The sequence below is a fragment of the Pleurodeles waltl genome, chromosome 1_2, assembly GCF_031143425.1.
Source record: "Pleurodeles waltl isolate 20211129_DDA chromosome 1_2, aPleWal1.hap1.20221129, whole genome shotgun sequence".
Classification (NCBI taxonomy): Eukaryota; Metazoa; Chordata; class Amphibia; order Caudata; family Salamandridae; genus Pleurodeles; species Pleurodeles waltl.
The window spans coordinates 197,343,536-197,364,021 of record NC_090437.1 but is presented as its reverse complement, the minus strand read 5'-3'; the positions used below and the strand labels follow the sequence as shown (position 1 = coordinate 197,364,021).

The 20,486-nt window shown below is 44.5% G+C and overlaps 1 protein-coding gene across 1 annotated transcript in view; it reads left to right on the top strand.

Moving 5' to 3' along the window:
* LOC138299488 (sialic acid synthase-like) overlaps positions 1-20,486 on the top strand; it is a 278,224-nt gene that overhangs the window by 43,933 nt on the left and 213,805 nt on the right. Inside the window, exons 2-3 of the mRNA XM_069237763.1 lie at positions 6,307-6,522; positions 19,181-19,280. Of these exons, the coding sequence (XP_069093864.1) occupies positions 6,307-6,522; positions 19,181-19,280 (316 nt within the window). The remainder of the gene's footprint in view (positions 1-6,306; positions 6,523-19,180; positions 19,281-20,486) is intronic.

The window sequence follows — 20,486 nt, the reverse complement described above, 5'->3', positions numbered from 1 at the left end:
TCATAGTATGTGCCCTGTATGTGTTCCATGTGTGATGCCTAACTGTGTCACTGAAGCTCTGCTAACCAGAACCTCAGTGGTTATGCTCTCTCTGCTTTCCAAATTTGTCACTAACAGACTAGTGACTAAATTTACCAATTCACATTGGCATACTGGTACACCCATATAATTCCCTTGTATATGGTACTGAGGTACCCAGGGTATTAGGGTTTCAGGAGATCCCTATGGGCTGCAGCATTTATTTTGCCACCCATAGGGAGCTCTGACAATTCTTACACAGGCCTGCCACTGCAGCCTGCGTGAAATAACGTCCATGTTATTTCACAGCCATTTACTACTGCACATAAGCAACTTATAAGTATCTATATGTCTAACCTTCACCTGGTGAAGGTTGGGTGCAAAGTTACTTAGTGTGTGGGCACCCTGGCACTAGCCAAGGTGCCCCAAAATCCTTCAGGGCAAATACCCCAGACTTTGTGAGTGCCGGGACACCATTACACGCGTGCACTATAAATAGGTCACTACCTATGTATAGCGTCAAAATGGTAACTCCGAACATGGCCATGTAACATGTCTAAGATCATGGAATTGTCACCCTAATGCCATTCTGGTATTGGAGGGACAATTCCATGATCCCCCCGGTCTTTAGCACAGAACCTGGGTATTGCCAAACTGCCTTTCCGGAGTCTCCACTGCAGCTGCTGCTGCTGCCAGCCCCTCAGACAGGTTTCTGCCCTCCTGGGGTCCAGGCAGCCCTCACCCAGGAAGGCAGAACAAAGGATTTCCTCTGAGAGAGGGTGTTACACCTTCTCCCTTTGGAAATAGGTGTGAAGGGCTGGGGAGGAGTAGCCTCCCCCAGCCTCTGGAAATGCTTTGATGGGCACAGATGGTGCCCATCTCTGCATAAGCCAGTTTACACCGGTTCAGGGATCCCCCAGCCCTGCTCTGGCGTGAAACTGGACAAAGGAAAGGGGAGTGACCACTCCACTGACCAGTACTTCAGAGGGTAGGAGCCCAGAGCTCCTCCAGTGTGTCCCAGACCTCTGCCATCTTGGAAACAGAGGTGTTGGTGGCACACTGAACTGCTCTGAATGGCCAGGGCCAGCAGGTGACATCAGAGCCTCCTTCTATTAGGCTCTTACCTCTCTTGGTAGCCAACCCTCCTTCCTTGGTAGTCAAACCTCCTTTTCTGTCTATTTAGGGTCTCTGCTTTGGGAAATTCTTCAGATAACAAATGCAAGAGCACACCAGAGTTCCTCTACATCTCCCTCTTCACCTTCTACCAAGGATCGACTGCTGACTGCTCCAGGATGCCTGCAAAACCGCAACAAAGTAGCAAGACGACTACCAGCAACATTATATCGCCTAATCCTGCTAGCTTTCTCGACTGTTTCCTGGTGGTGCATGCTCTGGGGGTAGCCTGCCTTCACCCTGCACCAGAAGCTCTGAAGAAATCTCCCGTGGGTCGAAGGAATCTTCCCCCTGCTAACGAGGCACCAAAAGACTGCATCACTGTTCCTCTGGGTCCCCTCTCATCCCGACGAGCGTGGTCCCTGGAACACAGGAACTCTGTCCAAGGGACTCCCGACGTCATGGGACCTCCTTTTGTAACTTTGCGTGGACTCCGGTTCACTCTTCTTCTAAGTGCCTGTTGGGGTGCTTTTGTGGGTGCTGCCTGCTTCTGTGAGGGCTCTCTGAGTTGCTGAGCGCCCCCTCTGTCTTCTCCTCCAAAAGGCGACATCCTGGTCCTTCCTGGTCCTCAGCAGCACCCAAAAACCTCTACTGCAACCCTTGCAGCTACCAAGGCTTGTTTGCGGTATTTCTGCGTGGGAACACCTCTGCAAGCTTCATCGCGACGTGTGACATCCATCTTCCAAAGGAGAAGTACCTAGTCCTCTTCTTTCTTGCAGAACTCCATGCTTCTTCCAACCGGAGGCAGCTTCCTTGCACCTTCATCCGGGGTTTCCTGGGCTCCTGCCCCCCCCCCCCGGACACTGCCGCGACTATTGGACTTGGTCCCCTTGTCAGGTCTGGAAATCCATTGTCAGTGCACTGCTGGTGTTTGTTCTTCCTGCAGAATCCCCCTATCACGACTATTGTGCTCTCTGGGGGTAGTAGGTGCACTTTACTCCTACTTTTCAGGGTCTTGGGGTGGGGTATTTTTCTAACCCTCACTGTTTTCTTACAGTCCCAGCGACCCTCTACAAGCTCACATAGGTCTAGGGTCCATTCGTGGTTCGCATTCCACTTTTGGAGCATATGGTTTGTGTTGCCCCTATACCTATGTGCTCCTTTTGCAACCTATTGTAATTCTACACTGTTTGCATTACTTTTCTTGCTCTTACTTACCTAATTTTGGTTTGTGTACATATAACTTGTGTATATTACTTACTTTCTTACTGAGGGTACTCACTGAGATACTTTTGGCATATTGTCATAAAAATAAAGTACCTTTATTTTTAGTAACTCTGTGTATTGTGTTTTCTTATGATATTGTGCATATGATATAAGTGGTATAGTAGGAGCTTTGCATGTCTCCTAGTTCAGCCTAAGCTGCTTTGACATAACTACCGTCTATCAGTCTAAGCTGCTAGAAACACCTCTTCTACACTAATAAGGGATAACTGGACCTGGCACAAGGTGTAAGTACCTCTGGTACCCACTACAAGCCAAGCCAGCCTCCTACAGACCCCCTGCTAAACAGGTTCCTTGGGCCAGAGCTCTTTCCCAAAATCAGTTGTGTTGCTTGGCATGATTGGATACACTCTTACATACCCCTATAAGTTCCTAGTAAATGGATACCCCAGTACCCAAGGCAAGAGACATTAAGAGTAGACCCCTGGGGGAAGCAGCACTGATTGTGCCACCCCCTAGGGCCCTGAACCCAGATGCACCCAGCATTGCCATTGCAGACTGAGTGTACTGGGCCAAAGGACAAAACTCGACATGGCGCACTCTGTGTGTGCCCTGTCCACCCTACACTGCATATATTATGGGTAATTCACCCCTCTGGCAGGCCTTCCAGACCTAAAGCAGGGTGCACCATATTATGTGTGAGGGCATTGCTGCATGAGCAATATGCCCCCACTGTGTCCGTGACAAACCAAAGGCATAGTGAGTAAACAGAGCAGCCATTTTAAATACATGTACTGGGCACTGGTCAAACCCGAGTTTCCCAGCTACATGGTGGCTACTCTGCACCCTGCGTTGTTTGGTATCAAACAACTCAGAATATTAAATCCAAACTGGTACAGTGTTGGATTTAACCCTAAATGTACCCAGGGACCACCTTGGAGGTGCCCCCTGCAAAAGCTAACCCTAACTGGCATAGTTGCTGACTGGTTCCATCCAGCCTGCCACTCCAGACTGCCAATATACAAACCTCGGGGAGAACCTTGGCTCTCTGGTTTGTAAGACAGTGTTCTTCCTGGGTGGAGGAGCTAACTCCCACTCCCTCAGGAATGTGCAACACCCTGGGGGTGAGCTTCAAAGGGCTACTGCCCCTGAAAATTGAGCCCCCAGGCCTGCTGCTAGCAGTAGAGGGTTACCCCCTTTGCAAGCCCCCACTTTTGGCAGGAGCAAAGGCGGGAAACCAGACAAAGGTAGTAGGAGTGGCCTCACTGAGCATGCACCACCCCTAAGGGCTTGCATGCGAAGTGGACCCTTTGTTTCAGTTTTCTACATCATAAAAAGGAGAAAAACAGCCAATAAGGTTTATGGAAGTGACCCTTCCCAAAGAAAGTGGTCACTGTAGTGGGTATAGCCACTAAGGGTAAGTGTCCCATTGGACACTACCTGGTTCCCTTGAAAATGCCCACTAAATTCAGTATTTAGTGTGCTCCCCTAGACTAAGATTTGAGATTGAAAAGTAAGAAAGAAGTCAGCACCAAATAATCCACCAGGACGAGAACAGAAGACCTGCTGCACCAGAAGAGGCTCTAAGACCTCTGCTTGCTGCACCAGAGTCCTAACAATCTCCACTGTGGAGGAGCTGACCACTGGACCAACCTCAAAACCCCCAGAGGACCTCCAGGCTTCACAAATAACCTAAATCTCACTCCTGAGTGCAGGCACCACTCAAGAAGATCAAGAAACCTGCAAAGCACCAATAAACCAGTGGGGGTCACTTCACTGAATCACCAATATCTCCATGACCGGACATCTCAGTTGGCCCCGATGAGGCACCGACAACTACCCAGACGTGACCCTCATCTGTGCCAAGATTGGTGGCACTGCACCCTCTAGTGGGCGAGTTACAGCAATACCCTGGGTACTAGTCAGCTGACATCAGACAAGCAGAAAAACAGCTGCCCCAGAGCTGAAAAAGAATCAGGAGGAAGCCCCAGTTGAGGGACTTCAGGAACACCCGGGACCTCTGACCAGAGTGCCCCTTTTGTACTGTAAGCCACTCTCAAAGAGACTCACCTCCAGCTCCAGTGGACTCCGTTATGCACAGCATTCAAGACCTCCAAAACGCCCTGCACCTGGCCACCCTGGACCGAACATTGAGGGATCTGCTGTGTACCCCGGGTACCCAACCCCTTGTGACCTCAACAGCCCAAGGGGACCCCCTGGCACCAACTTTAAATCTGCAAACCAGCTCCTTTCCGAATTGGCCCATCCTGGTGGCCCTGTGCCTGTGCCAAGAGACTTTCCAACGCTGCTCCCGACAGAGCCAGGAGCTGCCCGAGCCTCTCCAGCTGGCACAAGGTGCCCCGACTACTGCAACCATCCTGCAAATGCAGCGACTGGTAACTCAACTGTATGATTTTTAATGCATTTTTAAATGTGACTGCCTATTGAAACCTATGGTGCGGAATTACGCACAGAAAGACTAACTTTATTCAAACTTCAAAAAGTAATAACAGGAAAAGTACTTAACATATTCTAAAGATTTTGATCTTGAAATTTATATAAAAGTCTGAAGTGTGTTCATACATTCTGGTCTTGAGTTATTCATTGAGTGTGTGTGGCGCATAATTGTATTCGTGAGTACAGCAAATATTTAGCACATCTCCTGGATTAGCCTAACTGCTCGACCTGCTACTTTAAAAATTGGAGCATTAGGTGGTCTAAATGTTATCTTTGGAAACCAACGTGTGGTTGCCTGAACCCTCTGCGTAGTGTACTTGGTTTTGCACATTACATAGTGGGCCAGCCTCCAACAGGCTTTCCATGGGGGCCCCTGCACTGTCCATGCCAAGTGCATGGGCAGTGAAGCAACCCTCATGGGGACCCCAGCACCCCCTTTCCGCCAGCGTTTGCATGGGGGGTCTACTGCCATGCAAAGGCTGGCATAAAGGGGACTTCAGCGCAGCTGCCCTGGCGGATTACAACTGCCAAGACTGGAAGGCTGTCCACTGGTGCAAACCTGGCGGTGTCAGCGGTCCAACCGTGGTGGCTCCACCAAAGACGTAATGTGGCGGTCGGACAGCCACTATGGCAGCGGTCCAACCGCCAAAGCGAGTCTGACCGCAGACTCAGAATGAGGGCCTCAGTCATTTGTGGCACATTAGATAGAGGCACTGGGGCATCTAGAGAGTTTTTGGCTTGCACCTGACTGAAGGACATCGGTAGATTTGTGAAGAGTTTCAGCGTTCAACACATTGCATTACAAGCTGGTGGCTCGATCATCTTTGGTAGTTGGCAACTTAAATAAGTATAACGTGTCTCTCCTTTATTTACAAACTGCACATTTTCCTAACTATATTATTGAAGTGAATCCCTTATTTTATTAAAGGCACAGAGACGAGTATTATACCATCACGTACTCTCTTATAAAAGGTGCATTTATTTTTGCCCTATTGAGACATACGTTGGTACATGTGTATATGTTTTCTATTTTTATCGCCGAACATTTCCACTCTTTTCTTCTTGTTCATGATGTTCTATTCTCCAAAGCTTTTAATTTGGGCTACCTCAAAAAAGAAAAGACATTTTTTATTGTGCTGGTTCATGATCACTTCCCTTGTCTTGCAGTTCTAATTTAAGGAGTGCTGGACTCTTAGTGGCTTATCTAACTCTGGCTGCCATTTAAAATAATATTATTGAAAAGCATGTTTACGTCAGTGCCTTTAATATAATTCGGACTTTTCTGTGTACTGGCGCACATAAAATAATTCTGCTTCTTTTATACGAGTAGAAATTAATTCGCCAGCAGCTCTTTAAATCCAGTGGTCAGACACTTGCAGGTACATATACTTGGCATTGTCAGGGACAGAAAGCCCTATCCAGAGGACATTTGCAGATGTGTATTATTGCTTTTGAATGTAACTTTATGTAATTGGAGTATAATATTTTTTCCAGGATTGTGGGGCAGACTGTGCCAAGTTTCAGAAGAGTGAGCTTGAAAACAGGTTCATAAAAAAGGCTTTGGAGAGACCATACACATCCAAACACTCTTGGGGGAAGACATATGGAGATCACAAGCGTCACCTAGAGTTCAGCCATGATCAATACAGGGAACTGCAGAAATATGCGAATGAGATTGGGATTTACTTCACAGCTTCTGGAATGGATGAGGTGAGTTTTTGAGATTGTATTCTATGCTATTACTGAAGTCTAGGTGACAGGCTTTCAAAAAAGTACTGGATTACACATTTCAAACCGTTAATTGTGTATTTCCATTTAGGAAACAAATACAAATTGCACATTAAGAAATTGACAAATATTCGGTATGCATGCGAATTGTTTGGAACACAAATGATACATCATTAGACCATTTTATTGGTTGCGGATCATTTTGTGATTTTTTTGCGATTTTCAAACTATACCTCAGGTTCCTGAGATCTCCGCTGAACAATTTTCCTAAATGTGAATTTTTTGTACTGTTACTGGAAGAGTAAAACATGATTTAACTAGTGTTGAATATCAGCATTTTCCTGAACATTGTAAGCTATGTGTTGTACGATGTATAAAGTATTGTGAATTGAAATCTGCTGTTTTAAGAATGTGTTTTTCACAGTTGTTCTTATCTTTGAAATAATCTTATGAACGGGCCAGTCCCTGACTTTGTTCCACAGAAATAAATGAATTATGGCTTCACTTAATAACAACATTCAGGCCCTCATTATGACTTCGGCAGTTTTTTCCTAGAACCGATGAAGCCATGGGGGCCAGAAGACCGCCCGTGCTGGGGATCTTCTGACCGCCACATTACGAGTACTGAAGGATTTCCTCCACAATTTGGGTGGGAATCCTTCAGTAGTCGTGCTGGCGGGTGGAGGTGCAGAGGCGGTTCCATTGCAGTCACCTCCACTCCAAAAGGACTCCGTCCGCCGTATTTCGAGCAGTAATAAGGCGTGCCAGTGTCCTGATGGTGGGGCGCTGCCAGCAGTGGAGGCGCCTGTTCCCATTCCCTAGCTGACAACCTCCTCGTCGGACAAGATAAGTCAATCGTCTGACAGCAGAGGGTGTGGGGTTTGTTGTGTGAGTGGGTGTTGTCTGCATGTGTGAATGTAAGTGTGTATGTGTATGTGTATGGGTGTTTGAATGCATGTTTAAATGCATGTTTGAATGTGTGTGCGTGTGTGTATGGGTGTTTGAATGCGTGTATGATTGTTCAAGTAAGTGCATGTTGGAATGTTTGTGTGAATGTGTGCATGTATGCATGTAAGTGAATGAGTGTATATATGCGTGAGTGAATGAGTGTATGTGTGTGAGTGAATGCGTGTATGTAAGTGTTGGTGAATGAGTGTATGCAGGGTGTGTGTGGGTGTGTGTGTGTGCATGTGCATGTATGTGGGGAGGGTGTTGCTGTTATAGAAGAGGGAGGAGGGTGCTGATATGGAAGGGGTGGGGTGGGGGAGGGGGGTGCTCTTATGGAAGGGTATGAGGGGAGGGTTCTGTTATGGAAGAGGGGTGGGAGGTATTGTTGGGGAGCCCTCTGCCAGTAACAGGAAAGAAATTTCCTGTCACCGGTAGCCTTGAACAGAAGGATTTCTGCCACAATTTGGGCAGAAATCCTTAAGTAGTCGTGCTGGCGGGCGGAGGTGCAGAGGCGGTTCCATTGCCGTCACCTCCACTCCAAAAGGACTCAGTCAGCCGTATTTCGAGCAGTAATACGGCATGGCAGTGTCCTGATGGTGGGGTGCTGCCAGCATTGGAGGCGCCTGTTCCTGTTCCCTGGCTGACGACCTCCTCCTCGGACAAGGTAAGTCAATCGTCCGACAGCAGAGGGTGTGGGGTTTGTTGTGTGAGTTGGTGTTGTATGGGTTTCCACTCCTCAGGTTTCAAGCCAAACAGACACTCTGTTTTTCTTGCCTTTACAATCCTCATTGTATTACTGTCATATGCATGCACATTTTTTGTGGACTGATGCTCCTGATTTTTAAACCTCGTCACTGGGGCACTGCTGTCTAGTCTGTAGTGTATGTGAGATAGCCCCTAAAACATAGTAAACGTGGTTATTGCATAGTTGGCTAGTTACTTTTGAAAAAAAATCTATGCAAGATTGTGCAGGAAATATACCAATGATATGGAAGTTGAATGTTGCCTGTGGATTGTAGCACATGTGCCATTCACTAGGCTGGCAACAAAAACACGGATTTAGGCCTACATGTGTATCCTGACCGCTGCAGCTTTCAAACCTGCAGTCAGACATGTCAATGTATTTCCTTTTTGAAAGGAGATAAGCCTGCTTTTGAATACATAGTATGTCACCCATAAGTAGGCTTTGTAGCCCACAAGGTAGGGCGCCTATTATTCAACCGTAAAGCATATAAGAATTTAAGGTTGCCATTTTTCAGCAGTTTGTAGGCCCAAAAAGCTATTTTTCCTGCGTGAGTGCTGTGGCTTTTTCTATGAGGAAACGCTAAACTACAATCAAAGAGTGATTTTGTAAAAAACCTATGGTGATGTTTTGCAACTTATACCGGAAATGTGTCCTTTCCCTGGATGAAGTGCCAGTAAACTAATTAGCACTGGCATTATCATTTAAGCTAGAAAGCAGAACCAGACATCTGCAGAAATGTTGGATGTTCTATCGGGGAAACCTGCAGGTTCTATGGGTGAAAATGGCAGTTCCCATTGATAGTTCTGATCGGAGCCTCTGTAATATGGTGATTTCTAGTTTTCTGGCTGAGCAGTCATAGCCACAGTAAGTTATTGAAGGATGGTAGCTGATGGCAGAATTAGAATTTTTTGGGGGACCGAAGTCCAACATCAGATGCATACAACGTTTCTGGCTGCTAGGCACTGCTACTGTGGAGACCTATGATTTTTTTATTTATCTTTATGTCATTTTACACATAATCAAAAACAATAATTTCACAATTTGTAAAGCATATTTGTCACATACATCATGTGTCATTTTCTTACATCATCTTAGTTAAGAGTTACATTGTGGGGCTTTCTGGCTACACCGTCAACATATACTCCGGCTGCCATGATGAGTGGAATAAAGAGATGTAGATTTATAGACTAAAATGAGAGACATTATGAATAACTGCATACAACTGCAAATAACAATTCAAAAGGGAAAAATAACGAACCCCCACTCACCCTCATGGAGTCCTGGTGCTTCTTATGTGAGGAACTGCACGGTAGGGGTGGAGTGCACTAAGGTGACTAGCTAACTCTACACGTTTCGCATATCATGTGGATTTGGGAGGTGACATAGGTGTGGTCACTGGGTAAGTAAACAATGGGTACAGTATAGAAAGCTATAGTAAAGCTAAAAGTAAGACTTACCCTGGGGATGGGGAGGGGTTATCAATGAGGACTTACGAGAGGAGCACTTCCCAGGGTCAAGGCAAGGGAAGCCCTAAGATTTGTCTGCAAGAGAGGCAGTCAAGTTTGTCTGATGTTGTTCCTAACATGCTCTGATGGTGTCTACAGGTGGGTGTAACAGTGCCTCCCTGACTGCCGCCTGTGAAATCTACCTCTCTACTTGCTAAAAAGGCACAGGGCCCTTGGCCCTGCATCAATTGCCTTAGTTCTCTGCTCCAGGCAGCCGGTGAGGGCGGGAAGAAAGAATTCCTTCACATTGCATGGCACACTTGGCAATGACCAGGGCTAGATGGACAAATCTTGTATTGACCCTCCTCATTTTCGGTCTGGGAAAAAGTCTGAAGAGCCTGGCCTAGAGGGCGTCAATATCCATGTGGTCAGTAATTGAGGGACATTCCTCAGCACCTCTGACCAGACAGAGCTCAGCAAAGGACAAGTTTGGTAGATGTGCAATATGTCAGCTGGTGTGGCACCACCTCTGGGACAAGCATCGATTACTACGGAGTACATGAGATGAAGCTTTTGTGGTGTAAGGTAAACCCTGTGTAGATACAAAATTGTATACACTTAAACATGGTGTTCTGGGAAATGTTATTAAAGGACTCCAGAATTCTCTCCCAGTCTCTGACTGGAAGAGGGCTGTCTAAATCTTGTTCCTACCTTTCTCTCAATTGGAGCAGAAATATTCCAGTGCACTGGTGAATGACTCTGTAGGAACAGGTGAGTAGCCTCCTGCTGTATGATTAACCTCCTGCTGTATCCGATGATGTAATGTGTTTGTGTCTGACTAAGTGTGTTGAACATTCCAGTGGGTCTTGAGTGTCCACAGCACATTGCCAAATAAAAGGAAGACACTTCATTGTAGACAATATTGGGTCATCAGCTCATGAGGGGGTTATCTGATCATCTTCAGACCCACCTCCCCCCATAACACCAAGTTATGGGACATGAGCACACCCCTTTGTGTTGGCAAATGCCTTTAGCGTAAGGATGTGGTGTCTTCACCTGGGTGATACTGCATTTGTAGCAGTTCAAGACAGTAGTAAGGAGCAGGGGGAGCTGTCTCAGAGTCTAGGGGCTGGGAAAAAGCAATCTGTGGAGAGGTCCCTCCCAAACTTTGAGCACGCAAGAGGTCGCCTCATATAGATGGTGCCCATTTAGCCATCTGGGAATCCACTGGAGCTGTGAGGATAAATAGAAAGCTAGAAAATGAGGAGTACTTAGTCCCCCCTTTGCAGTTGGTAGCCTAATCTTGGAGAGTGGCGCCTGTCTGTGTCTTGTACCCCAAAGTAAAATGTTAAGTATGCCATCCAACTCTTGTAAAATCTTAGAAGGAAGAAGAAGACTAATGAGGGAGTGATAAAGGCGCTGCAGTAGCATCACCATCTCATTGAGTGCTAAGCGGTCTGACAAGGATAGTGGCAGGATGGTCGAGAATACTATTTGTGATCTCAGAGATCCAATGGCTATTTCCATATTACCCTTTATGAGTTCATTATGTGTGGTTAGGAACTGAATTCCCAAGGCAATATGTGAAGACTTAAGATAAAAACACGACCTGGTATCTGTAGAAATGTTTATATTTTCAACATGTTTATCCCTGATTTTATACCATTGTCTGTAACATATTTTGCTGATATTAGTTTGCACCCTGACAGTGCTACTTAGTGTCACAGGGTGTGTGCTAAGTCTTGAAATTATATGGGTAACATTGTTTTCACCCAATTGTGTATTGATATTTCCTGTAAGACTGTGGCAGATGGAGCAATAAATCTACCAATGGCATGGCAGTTAAACAGCCCATGTGGGCTGCGGTATGTATTTACACAACCTACATATTTAACAAAAATATATAACTGCCAGAAGCGCAAGGTGCTCTGACTGACCTGCAGTTGGAAAGCACTATAATAGCACACGGAAGGAATACGTGCTAATGCCATTTAAGAACACCTGTCTTTATATACTAACAAAAGTCACACTTCCACAACTCCTGAAAGTGGCCTTCAATCGCCTCACTTCATGCTGTGGTTGCAATGTTGTTAACATCTCAAACACAACAGCTTTGAATATCGATATTGTTGCTTTCTGCCTTTCATATTAGTTTCGTAACATGCTCTCTGCTAAATCCAGCTTCATTCTTCCCTACTGCTGTTGATAGAGCGCTACACATTGATACACCTCTGCCCAACTGCGATGTTCTATATTATGTTGATGCTAATTGTCTTTGGAAAAATGAAGGAACGTTAGTTGCAATGTATGCTGTATGCACCTCATTGATATAGTAGAGAGTTGATGTTTGCCACAGGCACATGTTGTCCAATTTGCTATTTGCATTATGTATGTCTGTATCTTAGCTACACAGGAAAGTGCTGCTATTTTCACGACTCAAAAATGCTTTCAGGGGTTCTCTTAATTTTGGACTTCTATGGTTAGAAGGGGGATGGGTCCTGTATTTTTGCATGTACTCCTATAAATGACTGTCAGAAAGCACTAACCTTTCACTGTTTTACAGCAGTTTACAAACTCTGCAGTAATGCATAGCAAGGCAGTGCCCTTGGCCAGTAGAAAAACCCATATTTATTTAATAATACATTGTCCCTAAAGTCTGGCTGGTAAACTCATAAGCCTGGGGGCCTATTATATGAAACTCAGTGGCTAACTAAATATTTAAAAAGTGTGAGCTTATAATGACCAAAGGATTCAAGGCTATTTTACTGTGTAGGGTCTGCTACATTTCCCTTAAGACAGGTCTAGGCGTGATTAGAAGTCTACATCTCCTCCATGGAAAAGTGCTAGCAAAGTAATTCAAGAGTTTTTCCTATCTAATTTTGAAAAATCATATTTATTTTAGAAGGCAAATTGTGATATCTTGAGTGGCAGAATAAAATTAGAAAAACGTACTTTAGGCTGCCTGAGCAACAATATGCTCAGAAAAAGTTATCGACCCTAGCTCAAACCGTGGCGTTTCTGCAGGTCTGGCAGACAATGGCCTGCCTCTCAGCCCAGGATGGACAGGATAATGTTAACTGCCGACCACTTACCAGGGGTTAGCTGTATGAGAATGGACTCGAAGAGGTGGCAGAACAAATGACACCCTTAGCACTATCTCTTTTCACCTGGGCATGCCAACAAAGGTGTCATTTTTAGGACCCTCCTAGATAACTTGTTTCCGTTCACCAAGGGAGGGACAACCAGTTTGGACCCTATGAGGTGGAAGGAACTTACATCTAAATAGGGAAGTAACTAAGGAGTTGAAGGCAGGCCTTCCTGGTGGCAAAGGGGTTCAGCCATCTTGAAAAAGGTCATGGTATTTTTACAGTAAGGTAAAGTTGAGGCAGGTGACTGAGAAAATAGGATTGAATAGAGGAATTTCTCCAATCACAAGCTAACGCCCTGGAAAAACCTGGCATCCTAATCTAATCCCCACCTCCTCAGAACATTCCTGGATCTGGGAAAAGTACCTGAAAAAAGACTCTACAGGAAGAAGGAAGATGACTGACTCCTGCTGGAAGAAGAGAATTTAGTCAAAGACACAAGGATGTTTGACTCCTGCTAGCACTCAGTGATTAGAATTGCTCTCCTATTTTCCTTGTTCAAGGACTCAAAAAAGCAGAACATCTCCTGAATCCTAGAAGTATCATCTGACTAACGAGCCCTGTGCCCTGTGTGAGACCTTGCTGGAAAAAAAGTCTGGTGCCTAGAATGCTGTCCCAAGGAGCTAGGGGATGCATGACATATCAGAAGTAACTTTCACAGCAGTTAGAGAAAAGTGTGACTTAGGGCCTGATTTAGAACTTGGCAGACGGGTTACTCCATCACAACATAGCGGATATCCTGTCAGCCGAAATCTAAATCCCATAGGACATAAGGAATTTAGATTTCAGCAGACGGTATATCCGTCACTATTGTGATGGAGTAACATGTCCGCCAAGTTCTAAATCAGGTCCTTAGTAATTTTTACCATGTTTGGGGAACCGGAAAATAGTGATGAGGCTTGCCAGAAAGGTCTTGCCCTAGGCTGGCAAGAAAACCAGGGTAGTTCCACTCAGAGCTTTTTGTTGCCCTTAAAACAGGTTCAGTGGGACCTCCTAGTAAAGGTATTCTTCCTTCAGAAGCCCTGCCTGGCTACAATTTCCATCCTTGCCCTGCTGGAGGATTTTTACTTTCATACAAATGACTAAGTAACAGATGTACTATTACAGCTTGCAAAATACCAATTACAATTTGAGACCAGTGTTTTTTCCAACCGATAAACATTTTTATGACCAAGCTATGTACTATTAGGTTGGTTCATAAAAACATAGTCACAATTTGATCCTCCTAATTGATATTTATTAGGTAGGTCTCAAATTGTGACTCAATCTGATTGACCAGAGGAATGGTAATTTGAAAGGGTCCGCAGCCCACCAAGTTTATAATTGATTTTTGTGGGAAATTGGGTTGTTGGTTGTCTGGGGTATGAGCCCTGGTCAAGCAACAGCCACAATCCCTTGCAGGGTGAACTACAACAAGTCACAAATTTAACCTGTGCCTCATCCTGGGTAGCTTGACACAAAAAGCAGTCATACTAAACTTATTTATGCAGCACACAAACAACAATACACTGGAACCACCACACAATAAAAACCCCAAACCATATTAGAACAATAGAGAAAATGTTAAGAAATTATTTGACACCAAAACCCTCAAAATCCAATTAGTAGAACCGGAGTTGTGAAGTTTTATATTTTAAGTGTGAAATAGCGCTTAAAAGCAAAACGCGCCAACCGCGGACATCTGGTCGCGCTAGACCTGGGCGAAGTAAAAAATTAAGGCCGAAGGTCATGGAGCACTGTTCGAGTACACAAAGTGGATTGGGCCCGGACAGCCCTTGCCTTTGGAGTTAGAAAATGATTCAAGAAAAATCCCTGAGAAGGTAGAAGCTCAGCAGGGCAAGGCTGAAGGAGTGTCTGAGGAAGGAGCGTCATCGTCAAATAGCCATGGACCAAAGCTGCGGTGAAGATTTTTACCTTCAGACTTAGTAGCTGTGTTAGAAGTTGAAAATCTTCAGCTGGAATGAGCAGAAGGCTGTAGCCGAAGACAGTTTCACTAGCTCAGATTCCCCTTTTGCTAAGGACAGTTGGAAAGGATTTGCTGCTGTGGAGAAGACCGTAGTGGGAGAAGCTGCGAAATCAATCCAATCAGCGATGCACCTCTGCCGACTAGGTAAGCAGGTTGGTCCTGGTCTCTTCCTGGTTCTCAGAGCACTTTTTGCCAAATTTTGCCTAAGTCCTCAGTTTTGGAAATTGGCCATCTGGGCACTTTTAGCACCACAACCAAGGACCAGGAATGGATCTCTTGGGGGTTCAGGAATCTCCCAGGCTGGGTCCAAGAGTGGGTTCAAGATGGTAGGAGCCTGTTATGTCCTTGTGGTTCTGAACAGGAGGCCATGAAACTAGACCTTACAGCCCTTAGAGTCACTTCTGGAAGTCCTGTGTGCAGGTGAAGATGGAGGGCTCAACTGCAGGGCTGGCATCTGAGCTTTCAAGGCAGGCTCAAGGCAGAAAAAATCATCCTTCCAGGTACAGCAGCAGACTGGCAGAGTGCAAAACGGTTCACAGCAGCATGAAGTCCTCTGAGAGTCCTTCCACAGATCCATTAGTGAACTGAAGAGTGAGTCTGAGAGCCCTATTTTTCATCCTGGTGCCCTGTTCCTAGAAGGTGGAAGATGTTTCCAGAAAGGTTCTTTAAAGTCTCAGGAGTTTCCTGCCTCCCCTGTACTGGATGCTGGCTGGCAGCACTGACACTACAGGGTTGTTAGGCCGTTTGTGTGGTGGCAGAGCACAGCCTATGCAGATGCAGGTGGGGCTGTGCTCAGCTTTGACCCTCGTCATCCTGCCAGTGGAAAGGCCATACAGACTTTTCTAATCCCTCTACTGTGTAACTGTTTGGGGTGAATTCCCAAATCGGAACTGTCAGTTATACCCAGTCATGTGACCTAAGACAGGCTGCAGGTAATGAGGGCTAAGGGCAGGAAAATACCAACCTTATAGAAGTGGATTTTTCAAACTTGTAATGATAAATTTGACTTTTCCATTAAAGTGTGTTTATTATTACAAGTTCCAAGGTATCAAACATGGCATATCTACCTCCTCTTATTTAGGAATTACAACCTATTAAATCTAATAAGAAATCCTCAATGTTATCATATGAGGGGGGTAGGCCTCAAAGTACTGAAAAACGAATTTGGGAGTTTTTCTCTACTAGGCCATGTAAAACTCAAACATGCATGTCATAACTTTTAATAACACAGCACCCTGCCCTTTGGGCTATCTAGGGCTTCCTTGGTGGTGACATATAATAAAAGGGGAGTTTAAGGCTTGGGAAGGGGTTTTAAATGCTAAGTCAACATGGCACTGGGACACTACATTCAGGCTGCAATGGCCTGGCACATGCTTTAAGGTGCTACTTAAGTTGGTGGCAAAGTAAGTGCTGCAGGCCCACTAGCAGCATTTAATTTACAGGCCTTGGGTACATGGTATACCACTCTACAAGGGACTTACAAGTAAATTAAGTATGCCAATCAGGTATATGCCAAACAAACCATATTTTATGGGAGTGAGCACAAGTACTCGAGTCCCAAGGCCAACAAGCAAAACCTCAGCAAAAAGTAGGAGGGGGAGGGTAAAAAAGTTTGGGGTACCGTGTAGAGATGGACATTTCAATTGTTTTTCAAAAAAGTAACTTTTAATGGCCACCATTTTCAATAAAGGAAATCAGACTGTGTTAAAAGTTTTTTGCTTTGTTAACATTTGTTTTAGAATTGACCGTGTTTCTTTGTGGCACTGTCTACTCTTCAACATACTTTTTTTTACATTCACAAAGGGTTACACTTTACATTCACAATCTTTTGGGAAAAGGTTACCAATTGCTTTGAGGTGTACAAAAATGTTCATTGGTTTGATGCTGGATTTCGGACACAAACTATTAGCACTAAAGATTCAAGGGCATATTTAAGAGTCCCTAGCGTCACAGGAGCATCACTTTTTGTGATGCTACGGTGGCACTAAGCACTGCTACATATTTACAAGGAGGTGTAATGTCACTTTTTTGTGGCGTTACGCCTCCTTCTAAATCTGGGCCTCTCTGATTCAATTTTATGCATCAGAGAGACGTGCAATGGTGGTGCTCGTGGGAGTTCCACAGCAACACCCATTGCTTTTGACACTGCCTCACATTTATGAGTTGTCTTAAATCTGAGGCAGTGCCAAAAACTAACAGCACAATTGAGGTAGCGTTAGCTTGGCAAGACGAGGAGGAATGCTTTTATCCCCCCTCGTTGTTTTGCAAAATGCCATGGACGATTATTAACGTGCAGGAAGGGTCATCTTCAGTCACATAAACAATCATTCAAAATGACACTTTGTTACTTCTATGTGTACACATAGCACACATAGAAGTGCCAAATCACCATTATAGATTGTTTATGTGCAGGAAGGAACACCTTCCTGCCCATAAACAATCCATCACATCAATACAGACACCCTTGCACTATGGTGCAAGAATGCCTGCATTGGCGCTAGGCAGCTTAACTCAGCGCAAGCGCAGGGAGGAATGCAGAGGTGCGCCATATTCCTCTAAATACAGCGCACCTCTGCATTTCTAAAGTGGCGCAGTGCAGCACTGCTATTTTGGTGCAGGACCACGCTACCCAACTTTGACATTAACCTGGGCATCAGTACTTGTAAGGGACACCTATAACATGCACCTTTCAGATGCAAATTCAATGAGCATTTGGACTTCCATTTTATTTTGGGAGCTGGAAAAACGTTTGCCTAAAGTCTTGAGTTGACAGAAGGCAACAAATCTGCCGGACCAGATAAACGTCATCTGAAGCCACAAAACTAAGCTTTGTCCTGTTCTGAGCTTTTGGCACCAAACCAGCAGGTTCAGGAGCTCATAGATAATGAGATATCAGACTTTGAGGGACGCTCATCCCCTACAACCTTGAAACTTGTCACAGTGAACAATTCTGACTGTAATTTAATTTAATTTCAGAGGCAAAGTCCTCAAGTAAAAACTTTGACTGGGAAAACCAGCTTTGTGTATCTAACATCTATTCCATCATGGTGGGCCTGAATTCACAATTCGATCCTGGTCAACCATGAACTGTTGATTTTCAATGGTGCTTTCTTTTTTCTTATCAGTGATTCAGGAAAACAACAAGCAGCATAGACAAAGCCTGACCTTGTGCAAAGTGCAGCAGTTCTGGAATTATTGATATTGAATGGTCTTCTGTTTTTCTTAATGAATTCCAGATGTCCCATGGTAATCAAGTTAGAAGAAATATAGTTTTCCTTAGAGGAAATGCTGGCTGATTTGGCTAAGAGTTGGATCAGCTCTCATGAAAAGTCACTATCCTTTCAAGTGGAAATTTAAGAAAATATTAAGAGCCAGGTTTATGGAGCCGTTGGCCGTTTCAACGCCACATTAGCGTAATTTTTTTGACGTGTACATTGCACTACTTTGTAACCCCGTGCACCACATTATGCCTGCACCGGGCATTATGTATGCAAGGGAGCATTCCGGCGCTAGGGGGGCTGTAAAAATGGTGCAAAGGAATCCTTGAGATTCCTTTACATCATTTTTATCGGCATTTTTTAAGGCCTATTAAGTGCAGTTGTTAAAAAGAGGCTCCCATTAATTTCAAAGGGCCTCTGGGTGCTTTGCAGGATTAAAGTCATAATTCTTTATGCTAATCCTGCAATGTGACACTAGTCACCCTAACTACCGCCATGGGGCGCCGTATTTTTAATACAGCACTACTATGGTGGTGTTAGGGGGGCCCTAAGGGGCGCAAGAAAAGCGGTGCTGCACTAGGTGCAGCTCCACTTTTCATAAATCTGCCCCTAAATATTCTGTGAAGGTCACTTGCTAAATGAGCAGAAACTAATCTGTACTGTTTTGAAAGGAATGGTGTGCGGTGTAAAAGTGAATCTTCTTTTCACTGAAACTTACATCTCTTCAGATACACATTTAACACTGCAGTATGATAACAAGAAATTATTAACTGAAATGTATCATTTCCCCAGTGTACGAAGCAATGGATACTTTTGTATTACTCTTATTCCTCATCCACAGAGCCTTTTTATGAAATGATTGAAAGTGACTTTTAATATTCAACATATTATACCTTTTTATATAGTGCTTAATACTACAAGTTTGTTATTTCTAAATGCTGCACTTAACAGGTTTTGTTAATAGCTAACCTGATGGCATTCAATGAGGGTGACTCTTTATACCGATCAAATGAACCTTTTTCCCCACTTTACACAGATGTAGGCCACTCACACATTGTACAAAATAACATTTATTTCCAGACAACACTTATTCCATGGTTTAAATGAGGATAACTCTAAAATTGTCTTCAATGTCAAATTATTATAACATATTTCTCCTCCTTTCTTTGTAGATGGCAGTTGAGTTTCTTCATGAATTAGGAGTCCCATTTTTTAAAGTGGCATCAGCAGATGCAAGCAACTTTGCATACTTAGAGAAGACCGCAAGGAAAGGTGAGTGGCCCATTTCTGATGAGGTTACTCCAACAGGAACAATACAATTATATCTGGTTTTCTTGCCCTTTCTATGCTTATGGACAAACCACACTGTTCTCACCCAACCCCGATTAACCAGAGACACTCAGATGGGCTTAGATTAGACTTGTCTTGGCATGATTGTTCGAATAAAACACACAAAAGATGATGGGAAGAATGCTTGCAACAAGTCTAATCAGATTAAACCCAGACATATGCAAACCAGCCTTGTCCCTGACCCAATAGCTCAGTCCAGTCCAGCCTGGCCTGCTAAACCTGGTCCAGTCTGAAACGTAACACAAGCAAACCAAGACCTGTTTCGGCCTGACTGGGCATCTTCAGTCATATATAGCTTGGCTCCAGTGGCACAGTGAGCGAGGGGTCCACCCTTGGACATAGCCTTGGGCCATTAGGGCTTTACACCAAATACACAAATGGTGATAGGAGGAATACTTGCAATATTTTTTGCAATTGCTCAGGATAGCATTCCAAACCATTGATCTATTGCCCACCATGCAACCTCAGATTAGTCACAGCCATATGCAAATCAGTCTTGGTCTGCCTCCAGTAGGAACAATCCAGCCAAAGTGCCAAGCTAGGTTCTCTCTGAACCGCAACACAAGCAACACAGGACAAGGCAATTTGGGCTGGGCTGTTCCTATTGGAGCAGGATCAAAACTGATTTGCATAAAGCTGGGTTTAATCTGAAGTGACAAGGTGGGCAAAAGAGCGATGGGGTTGAATGCTACCCAGAGCAATTGTCAGTGATTAGACGTATTGCAAGCATAGGTTCCATCACCTTTTATGTGTTTGATGATTAATATAATAGCCATGAATCAGTGATGATCACATGTTGTCCTCATGTGAAATGAGAGTTATCACAGTATAACCATTTAGATTCATATATCAGCTGTTCCTATTCTTCAACTTGGATGAAACATCACCTAATGTCGCAGGATTAGACTTCTGGAATGTCAACATCTACAAATAACCAGGCCTTACCCAAAGCTTGGTGTTGAGTGAATTATCCTAAAGGATGATGCAATGTATCACTTTTGTTCGGTGGCAGTCCTCAAAAGCTTCTAAGAGGAATGCCTCCCACTTATTCTGCTTACTCAGTATTGATTTATGTAGCAGTTTTCTAATGGTTAATGTGTTTCCTAAATGGGGTCCCCTGATAATCCA